We start from the raw sequence: 11,637 nt of genomic DNA on the forward strand, positions 1-11,637 counted from the left end.
GTGCATATCTGATTATGTGGCGTGCTGACTGTATAATTAATTTTTTTATTTATTTAAAAAAATATATAAAAATTTAAAAAAATCAGGATTTCTTTTATTACGAAAAATATTTTCTGAAATATATTTTTTCGAAAATTCCAAAATTTATAATTTACGAAAAATATATATTTCAAAAATTTTTAAAATTATTTTCGAAAATGTTGAAATATATATTTCAAAAAAAAAAATTCAAAATTATTTTCGAAAATTTGGAATATAAATTTTTTGAAGTTTAAAACAGATTTTTTTTCGAAAAATAAGTTTTTTAAATTTTCTCAACAAAAAAAATCTGGATACAAATTTATTTAAAAATTTAGGAAAATTTAGATTTTTATTACGATGTGTTACAGATTTAAGAATATTTTTTAATATTTAAAAATTGAGGATAAACAAAATTTGGAAATTTTTTTAATATTTAAATTTATTCTTATCTATTTGTTACATGTGTTATTTGTATTGAAAATTGTGGACATTTTTGAAAAAAAACAGCCAACCCAAAAGCTGAAACGGGTTGTTTTCTTTATATATATTTCCAAAAATATTATATAAAAAAAATTCATACACTTACTATATTTTGAAACTTTTGAAAAATTTTAAAAAAATCCAAATTAAATTAAAATTTTAAAAATATTCAAAAAAAAAATAATATAAGCTAATTTTTGAATGTTTTGGTAAAAAAATTAATATTTTTATTTTTTGAAAAAAAATCCAATTTTTTTTTTTCGTTTTTTAAAAAAATTGTTTTTTTTCTTGATTTTAAATTTTTCAAAATTAATTTTCAGTTTTTTTTTTTTTATCTTTTTAAAAATAATTTATTAAACCATTACACACATGTCAGATTTAAAAAAAATTAAAATTAAAATAATTACACAGTGGCGTGCCACATCAGCGTCTGAATGGGGTCAGGGGTGTTTTGTGGAGAATCTTCATATTACAGGGGTGTTTTGTGAGAATCTTTATATTATAGGGTTGGAATCTAAACTTTTTTTTTTACAGGGGGGAAAACCGGAACTCGCCCAAATTACAGGGGGTAAAGACATATTAACCCTTATTTTTTCTAGGATACATAGCATACATACATATTTTATGGTTATTAACAACAATTTAGGACTTAGGTCACGTGTACATACATATTTTATGGTGTTTTTAGAGAACATATTTTATGGTTATAAATATCAATTTTAGTGTGCCTCAAAAATCATTTTATTAGTTTGTAAGTGACTATTTTCTGTCATTTTTTTTAAAGGTATATGCTCTGTCATTTGTTATACTCGATGCATTTACATTATTAACCAAACAAGTGTGTTAGTGTGTTAAAATAGTTAGAGGTAGTTACTAATCAGTTAGACAGTCACTTTAATTAAAGTTTGTTAGTTTTGTTAGTTAAGTTTCTTTTTTCAGCACCTGAACCTATATATATAAGGTACTCTTCTTTATCTACAATTACATCTTATTATATTGATGCAAGTACCGCTGATACACTTGATATATATTAATAATGCATTGTTGAACATTCTAAACTACAAAATACACTATTTTTGATACTACTGCACAACCATTCAATCAAGAAACGCACATGATGACAAAGAGAGTTTCTTAGTTACCTGGTTTCTCCAACTCAAATTTGGCAGATTTGCCAATGGAGCTAGATGTTGGCTTTGGTGACATCGCCAAGTTTTCAGCTTTCTTACATCTTGATTCTATTCTTTGAATGAAATAGTGATGCTTCATAATAGAAACTATGAGTGTTCTTTCTTTCTTTTTTCAGACCAATTGCTTGCAAGCTCAGTTGGTGCTATAATAAATTTGGATCCTGATGAGGACACTATTGTTCTTCCTAAGAAATTGATTCATGAAGATCAAACTCAACACCCTCAAGAAGTAGAGCATCAGGTGTCGAATGCCACTGCTTTTACACCTCATATCAGTATTATCACGGTTAAAGCTGGAGAGGTAATATCGTGATATTTTAAATTGGTAGATGTACAACTTTAACTAAAATTTCATGCAATAATTATATTCATTTTCTATATCACTATAATGGCTGATTAGAATAAATGGCTACTTGTCTTTTGGTTGTCTCAGAATGTTACTATGAAGGTAATGTCATCGTGTCGGAAAGAACCAGAAGCTATATGCATTCTATCTGCAATTGGAGTCATATCAAGCGCAACCATTAGTCAGCCTCACTCGTCTGAAAAATTATCCACATATGAGGTGCAGCATTTCTGTAATCGATAGTAATATTAATAGCTTCACTTTTCCTAATTCAATATACTAAAATGGAGTTAACATTATATAGTTTGTATTCATATGTTGTTTGCCTATTTTGATGTGTTTCTTTAAATAATGTAAATTGAATTTCAGGGTAAATATTGTATTGTATCTTTATCTGGCCCATTCATGCCAAACGAAAGTCGCGGTGGTGGCATGAGTATTTCTTTAATGGGTCTAGATGGACATGTTGTTGAAGGTTGCGTAGCTGGTCCATTGATGGCTGAAAGTCCAGTAAAAGTAAGTACCTGGGAAGGGAATAATATGTTTTTCACATATTAAAACACCAATTAGCACTTTAGCAGGATGCTTAATTATGTAGTTATCTTTTGAAAAGTAAAGTTGATGATCTAGTAACATTGTTAATGTTGTGAATTCGATGAAAAATCACACCAATAACAACTTGATGTGTGGAGCAAGGGATAATTAAGCAACCAAAATCAAAGCGTATGGAACAATTAAATACAAGCCAAAAGTAGAAAACAACGGCGAGAAGAGCAAAAGAAGAAGAAGAACACAAAGAAATTTGTTGACCCAGTTCGGTCCAATCTGACCTAGTCTGGGGGAGAGAGCAACCCTCCAATCCACTATATGATGAGTTTCGTTACAAAGAGAAATCAATGGGTTACAAGAATAAGTCTCCCGCCTAATTCTACCCAAAGTCCCAATCTCTTCCCGTAACTAAGAGACTTCAATCCTAATAGTGTTTCTCTCTATCTCAATCTCAAAGTTTGCTTTGATACAAGGTCTATATTTATAGTAAAAGTATAACTCATAAATTTGGAACAAATACCACACTGAAGATACGTTTTTTTTTTCTCCTTCAGTGAAAAAATATTTGCATCAAAAATATAATATTCCCTTTCAAAATATATTTGCATCAAATCGTTCTTCATACGATACAAAAATATATTTATTGTCCATAAATATATTTTCAGCACAATATATATTTGAAACAAATCTTTTATATTTTTAGCAACAATATTCTCCATCCATCAAATTCTGAGTCATACTACAACAGTTAATGTCCTTCTAAAGAAATTGCTACTATGTAACAAAGGTGTGCATATCTGATATGATCCGGTGTGTAGTAAAACACCACCTTTGTGGTAATTAGTACTCGGTGTCGGTGACAAGTTTACTGAATTCTCAGTACTCTTTCCAATGGATTGATATGTATCAGGTAGTGGTCGGCAGTTTTATGGCAAATGAACAGCATGAGCAGAAGCTAGAAACGCAGAAAAATGAGGTAACTTCAACCGTTACACCAACGGCAGCTGCTCCCGTGTCTACTGCTGGTACAATACCTAACCTCTCATCTCCATCTTCCTTCCATGGAGATTATTCTTTCTTTGTGATCGTGCACGTATCTTGATTGAAACAGTTGTGAAGGAGGTTCAAGAATAGTTTATTTTGTTGTTCGGAATGTTCAATATTGTAATATTAATATATATGAAGTGTCTTGGTGATACTTGCATCGACTTAAGATATAATTGTAAATGATGCTTCATAATAGTGTGATTATTTACCCCTAAAAAATAAAAACTAGTGTGATTATTTAGTGAAAGTTCTTTCTTCTTTTGCTTTCAGGCCAACTTCTTGCAACCTCAGTTGGTGCTGCTCTTACACCTCATATTATCATTGTTAATGCTGGAGAGGTAATATCATTTTACGGATTTTCATGATGCGAAGCAATTCTATGTACTGTAATATTCATTATTAGACAAGTGCCACAATATTTTGTGGTGGCACATATCCTGATATTTTTAATTGGTAAAAGAACAACTTTAACTGATGTTTTTTGCGATGATTGTATTCATTTTCGATATCACTGGAATGATGACTGATTAGAATAAATGGCTACTACTTGTCTTTTGATTGTCTCAGGATGTTACTAGGAAGATAATGTCATTTTGTTGTCAAAGACATGTAGCTATAAGCATCCTATCTGCAAATGGAGTCGCATCAAGAGCCACCATTAATCGGCCTCAAGCATCTGGAACATTCTACACATATGAGGTGAAGCATTTATGTTGTAATCTGATAGTAGTAATAGTATCAATTTTTCTTAATTCAATGAACTTATATGGAGTTCAGGTGAAGTTTGTTATTCATATGCAGTTTCTGTGTTTCTTTCAATAATGCAAATTGAATTTCAGGGTAGATATGACATTCAATCTTTATCTGGCTGGTTCATGCCAATGGAAAGTCGCGGAAGGTCAGGTGACATGAATGTTTCTTTAGCGGATCTAGACGGTAAAAGAGTAAGTATTGAAAAATGTTTGTTAAAGCATGTTTTGTTCAGGGTTGATCCAAGGGTAAGGTCATCAAAGCAACCGTTTTAGGTCTAAAAATATATATAAAAAATTACTTTAAATTAATTTAAATTTTAAGTTTGCCCTCAAAACTTCATGGTACCAAATTGTTTTCTTTACCATAATTCATAAAAAAAAAAAAAAAGGCTTTTCAAATATGAATATTCATCTCTCTCAATATACAATATGAATATTCATCGATAAACAACTCTACCAATTCAAAAAGTTTACCACCGTCTTCAAGTCGAATATGTGTATCTCCATTGATGTTCCAAAACCTTATTTCACATTTTTTTAGAGCTCCTATATTAGTGCACGTCCAACTTTTCAACACCCACTTAACACACTTATTTTTTTCGGATCACCATCAAATAGGGTCGTATCTTAGGCAGGGCGACCGTCCTAGGCCCCAAAAAATAAGTACGAAATTTGGGCCCCAACAAAAATAATTAGGGGTTCATTAGGCTATAAAAAATTACTTAAGTTCTAAAGGGATTCATGGTTGTTGGTAATGGACTAAGTTCTATGTTGACTCATGTATAGTTTATTACGATGTTATAAAGGGAGTTCAAATCCTTAGTCTTCCACCATCCCAAACCCTTCCGTCGAAAGAAAAATCAGCGCTTTAAAAAAAAATCAATGTTTTTTATATGAAGTTTGATGTTTTTGTTAGATAATTTCTTAACGTAGCAAAAACTATCATCTTCAAACAAATTATTTTTACACTTTAGAAATTTGAATTTTTATATACTCTTTATTTAGGACCCAAACTATAAGTTTGCCCTAGGCCACCAAAATCTTAGAAACGACCCTAACATATCACATCTATCACATCATTTTCTCTATTTCTTTCTTTCTCAAATTGTGGATGAGAGCATTGGCGTACATAGATCATTACTTTTTTTATACCCTCATCTTTTTTCATACATACATACATATTTTATGGTTATTAATATCAATTTAGGACATAGATCATGTGTACATTCGTACATATTTTATAGGTCATGGGTTATGGTGTATTGTCTACATATTCTGTCATTTGTTATATGCATAATGCACCATGACCCAACCAAACTGACTAAAATTGATGATTTTATGGTACAATAACTTGATGGAGCTATGAGCACTCTCAATGAGCGAGGATGGTGCATGAAGAAAGTGCTACTCTATGATTATATATATTCTTATTTATCTACCTCTTGGCTAGTGTGTTAAAATCGTTAGAGGTTGTTACTGATCAGTTAGACAGTTACTTTATTACAAGTTTGTTGGTTATGTTAGTTAGTTTCTTTTTTCAGCACCTGAATCTATATATAGGGTACTCTTCTTTATTCTTCTATTCTGTTAATAATAAACATCAGTACTCGTTTCTTTTGTTCAAAAGTGAATACCATTTTCTTCAATCCTCCCAAGAATTTTCTGTCAATATCTACAGAATCATAATTTGATTTGGGTTTGGACGAGTAAGTTTGAACTGTGTAGTAAAGTTCATGAAGGGTGCTTCAGATACTCCAACAGATTACTCTGCAGCTCCAAGAACCAGAATCCCAGATTTTGCCAGTGGACCTGCAGCTGATTCGACATCTCAGGGAGGCATTCCACCGATGCAGCCGGTGGCGCCAGCAAAGAAGAAAAGGGGTCGCCCTAGAAAGTACAGACCAGACGGGTCTTTAAGCTTGGCGATACCTCCCAAGCCAAAATCTAGCTCCATTGGCGAAGCTGCTAAGTTCGAGTTGGAGAATCCAGGTAGCCAAGAAATTCTCTTTCTTTTTGATCTTGTGCATTTCTTGATTGAATGCTTGTGAAGGAGTATCAAGAAAGAATAGTGCATTTTGTTGTTCGGAATGTTCAATATTGTGTTATTAATATATATCAAGTGTATTGGTGGTACTTGCATCAAATATAAGACGAAATTGTAAATGTTGGTTCAGCTTTCATACATATTGATTCTATTCTTTAGATAGAAACTGTGTCTGTTCATAATTACCTGATTTTGACATTGAATATCTTCATGGTTAATAAGTATGATTATTTAGTGAAAGTTCTTTCTTTATTTTGTCTGGCCAATTTCTTGCAAATTCAGTTGGTGCTATAGTAAATTTAGATCCTCATGAGGAAGCTATTGAAGATAAAACGCAACACTCTCAAGAACGAGAGCATAAGGTGTCAGAAGGCACTACTTTTACACCCCGCATTATCACAGTTAATTCTGGAGAGGTAATATTATAAATATTCTTAATTAGTAGATGCAAAAGTTTAACTAAAATTTCTTGCAATAGTTATATTTATTTTCTATATAACTGTAATGACTGATTAGAATAAATGGCTACTACTTGTCTTTTGGTTGTCCCAGAATATTGCTATGAAAGTAATGTCATTTTGTCAGCAAGGACCAGAAGCTATATGCATTCTATCTGCAAATGGAGTCATATCAAGTGCCACCATTAGTCAGCCTCAATCGGCGGAAAAATTGTCAACATATGAGGTGAAGCATTTCTATAATCTGATAGTAGTATTAATGGTATCAGTTTTCCTAATTCAATCTACTGATATGGAGTTTAGGTTAAATAGCTTGTATTCAAATTTCATTTGCCTGTTTTTATGTGTTTCTTTAAATAATGTAAATTGAATTTCAGGGTAAATATGAAAATATATCTTTATCTGGCTCATCCATGCCAAACGGAAGTCGCAGTGTTGGTATGAGTGTTTCTTTAGCTGGTTTATATGGACATGTTGTTGGAGGTTGCGTAGCTTGTCCATTGGTGGGTGCTAGTCCTGTAAATGTAAGTACCTGGAAAGGGCTCTAAGAAATCATATGATCGGTGAAGGGCTATTATGTTTTTCACATGCTAAACACAAATTAGCAGGATGCTTAATTATGTAGATATCTTTTGAAAAGTAAAGTTGATGATCTAGTAACATTATTAGGGTCCTGCTAACGAAATTGGTACTATGTAACAAATGTATGCGTTTATGATACGATCCAGTGTGTAGTAAAACGCAAACTTTGTGGTAACTAATTCTCAGTGACAAGTCTATGCAATTTTCGTTACTCTTTCCAGTGGATTGATATGTATCAGGTAGTGGTAAGCAGTTTTCTGGCAAATGAACAGTCCGAGCAGAAGCTAAGAACGCGGGAAAATGAGGTGACTTCAACATTAACGCCAATGGCAGCTGCTCCTGTGTCTACTGCTGGTACAATACCTTACTTTCATCTTCATCTTCCTTCCACGGAGATGAGTCTCTTTCTTTGTGATCATGCGTGTTTCATGGTTGTGAAGGAGTATAAAGAATAGTGTATTTTGTTGCTCAGAATGTTTAATATTGTATTATTAATATATATCAAGTTATTTGTGATACTTGCATCAATTTAAGATATAACTGTAAATGTTGGTTCAGCTTTCTTACATGTTGATTATTTAGTGAAAGTGCTTTCTTTTTTTCTCAGGCCAATTGCTTGCAAGCTCAGTTGGTGCTGCTTTTACACCTCATATTATCATTGTGAATGCTGGAGAGGTAATATCACAGAGAGTTTTAACCACTGCTGGTGATTCTAATGAACAAAACAAATCTGGACATTGGCTGCCAACTGATGTACTATTTAGTAAGATCTTTACAGATTTCCCATCTTTAGGTGACATAAGATCTTGGAAGATGGTTTGCAAAGAATGGAACTTTGTGGCATCACACCGTAAGTATGCCAGATGGCATAGTAATCATGCAAGTCAAGGCTTGCTATTCATGGATGCGGAAGAGGAGGTACCTCATGTTTATGCAAATTCTTTCCTTGAAAATATAAACCACCCCTACACTATTCCAATATATTCAACCCCGTGGATTGATGGGCAAATTAATTCGAGGAGGTTTAAAATTTCAAATTCGATCGGAGGGCTTGTTGGATTATATAATGGATTGGCAAGAGACCCTGTGTTGGTTTGGAATCCCATTACAGGGGTGTATCATAGAGTACCTGGTATGGACATGGATCCTAAAACTGTTGTTGTTGCACTTGGTTGTCAAGAAGACAGTAGCTGTTATAAACTAGTGAGAATTTCTTCTTTGGATTTCATATTTGATCATTTACCACCAGTTATAGAGGTTTTCACCTTAGGAACCCAAGGCTGGCGTGTGGTGGAAGGAGGTCCTAATTTTGTGTACGTCAAGCCACATCCAGTTTGCATCAATGGATGTATATACTTTCTAGTTACTTATGAAGACGACCCACCACTCCAGATACGTCTAGTTTGTTTTAATGTGAAAAATGAGAATTTCGTAGATCAAGTGTTGCCACAGGACCCTAATCACCCAGAGGCCTCGTTCACTCGACGCCACGTTTCAATTGGAGTGGTAGATGGTCTGCTATACATCCTTAAATGTGAATGGCAGGGGGGTCATATTGTATTTGAATTCCCTAATATTGCCTTCATTGAAGCAAACGTCAGAGTTTGGGTATTTGAAAATGATGCATGGCGTGTTCTTATAGACAATGTTAGAGTCGACACAAATTTTCGCTGCCCGCAGTTGTTTCAATCTCCAAGGAGAGAAAGAAGCTATATAATATATACACAGAACACTAATCGGATGGTGATATTCGAAGGAGCAGGAGTACCACTTAAAAGATACCATCTTCATAGCCGAATGGAGCGGAGCTATACGGCTGTGCAGCATACACCAAGCCTATTGCCTATGAATGAATCGCTGGCCCTTACTGAAATTGAAACAGAAAGGTATTTATCTCTGCATTATAAAATTTAACATGATTTTTATTATTAATGATTAGGAAAATATTTTGTATTGTATGTAGATGCGCACAAGGCATCGATCAGGTGGTGAGAATAGTTCAAATTCAATGATTGCCTCAGCCCTCAGGTAATTTTGTATACCTTCTTCTTTCCTCATTCGTTTCGCTTGCATTGCCACTGCATAGGATTCCTGTAATAGAAGTCTTTTGACAAGTTTATTCAATTCTAATTACTCTTTCCAATGGATTGATATGTGTCAGGTAACAGTGATTACTTCTCTTGCAAGGGAACAACATAAGCAGAAGAATGATCCAGATAAACAAACAAGCCATAACTCAATTGACCTTAATTTGTAGGGCTTCATCTCATTTACAATTGCTAGACAATGTTGTAATGAGATTCCCTTTTTTTTTTGTCTGTTATAAGCTTACTGATAGCTCAATAGAACTACCTTGTTTTGACTAATTAGATATGCTTCCTATTCATGCAGTTTTGGCTAATTAGAAATGTTCAAAACAAATGCTTGATTTTGTAATAGTTTGTTTCAAGTCTATCAGATTCCCAACTCAATAAATGGTCCATTGTATTGATCTACTCATTTTGTTTTTTTTTTTTTAAGAAATGTGTTGCTGCTAACACATTTGTAAACTACCTTGGAGCGTGTAAACTACGCCTGGGCGTATTTGAACAGTGCCCAATCTTCTCTATCACGCCTGGCCTCATGCAATTGACGCCTGGGTGCATATCAACAGCTTCAGAACTACCTTGGACCGTGTAAAATACACCTGGGTGTATTTAAACAGTGGCCAAAACTGTCTGTCACGCCTGGCCTCATGAAATTCACGGCTGGGTGCAGATCAACAGCTGTAGAACTTCCTTGGAGCATGTTTTGACAGCGAAGAAAGTCATTGAATTCCCTTCTTTTGTTTTCTTTCCAAAATCTTTCTGTCATGCCTAGGTGTGTAATTTAGAGAACAAGACCACCGGCACATTTGTTTACATTCAATTACTTCTATTTTTAAAAATTGTTACCAGTTTCTACGTATTCCGATATCAAACATATGTGGAGAAGGAAATCATTGCATCCTCTCACTTTCAAAACTAAAACAAAACATTGACTTTTGTTGTCCATCTTCAAATATGATCCAATGAAGTCCGCCGTTCACACATGTGGGATTCAAAAGCTTCAAAAAAGAAATTTGAGGATCCACTTCAAGATTTCTCTATGATGTTGTTCCGAACGTGTGTATCTCAAGCACTACACGCTCGAACACCAAACGGTTGGCCCATCTAACATGTTTGTTGTGATCACCTTTATATTCATTAGTTTTGGTGTTGCTCCTTTTCTCAATAAAGGAAATAGTTACACATGAATTAACTTTGTAGTTATCAATGGAGCCAAATAAAAATAATTGATCAAAGTTTTCTTATCAAACACATTTATGAAAATTAAAATGATAATTAAAAGGAAGAATAGTGATTTTTATCTCTTCCAACAAGATTGATTGATACAAACTTTATCTGATAACAATCTTTATCGGATAACAAGCACAATAAGCTTTTATCAATTGTGATATAGCATAACACTGCATGCTGTAACATAGAACATCTTAAAACTAACGTGCTAGAATTGCACCTTCGAAGAGAGTGTTGAGTTTCTATTGTATAGACTAGAACCATGAAAGATCATAAAGCATATTACCATGATACAGGAATCCCAAACGATTATGTCATATACTGAAACCTCTTAGGAATACCACACATACTCATGAAGATGGGAGTTCTACAAATTTTATTTGTTAACCCTTTTGTAGGATTAGATCATGAAGATCTTTAAACTCATCGGACAAGAATATATGAACTTGTTGATACACTTGCAACACCAAATAAGAAGAAGAAGAGGAGATTGTGTTTACGATATTGTTCCCTCATTCATTAATCGGGAAAGCAATAGAGCGGTACTTGAATAAACCAACTCAAGTCAATTCAAATTGGTATGAATTTGAAGAGAGGTTTCTTAAGAGATTTTTCCTGCACAACAGATTCATGGAGGCCAAGACAACTATTGCCATATTCTTCAAGTGCCTTAATGAAACATTTGGTGAAGCATGAGAAAAGTACAATTATATGCTGAAAAGATACCTCAATCATGCCATAATGCTATATTTCCAAGTCCTCCACCACCACTCTCACTCTAAGATGCCATAGATATCACTAAAACTATCTATTTACCTGCGGATATTCCGGCGGAAATAAATCCGCAGGAA

The 11,637-nt window shown here is 33.5% G+C and overlaps 1 protein-coding gene across 1 annotated transcript; it reads left to right on the forward strand.

Annotated features, from left to right (window-relative positions):
• The first annotated feature begins 1,678 nt into the window (after positions 1 to 1,678).
• LOC120580557 (AT-hook motif nuclear-localized protein 1-like) lies at positions 1,679 to 2,595 on the forward strand. The gene is made up of 4 exons (XM_039834370.1): positions 1,679 to 1,700; positions 1,808 to 1,992; positions 2,125 to 2,256; positions 2,407 to 2,595. The coding sequence occupies exons 1-4, from the start codon at positions 1,679 to 1,681 to the stop codon at positions 2,593 to 2,595; spliced, it is 528 nt and encodes a 175-aa protein (XP_039690304.1).
• The last annotated feature ends 9,042 nt before the right edge of the window (positions 2,596 to 11,637 follow it).

This window comes from Medicago truncatula, chromosome 5 (genome assembly GCF_003473485.1).
Source record: "Medicago truncatula cultivar Jemalong A17 chromosome 5, MtrunA17r5.0-ANR, whole genome shotgun sequence".
Lineage (NCBI taxonomy): Eukaryota > Viridiplantae > Streptophyta > Magnoliopsida > Fabales > Fabaceae > Medicago > Medicago truncatula.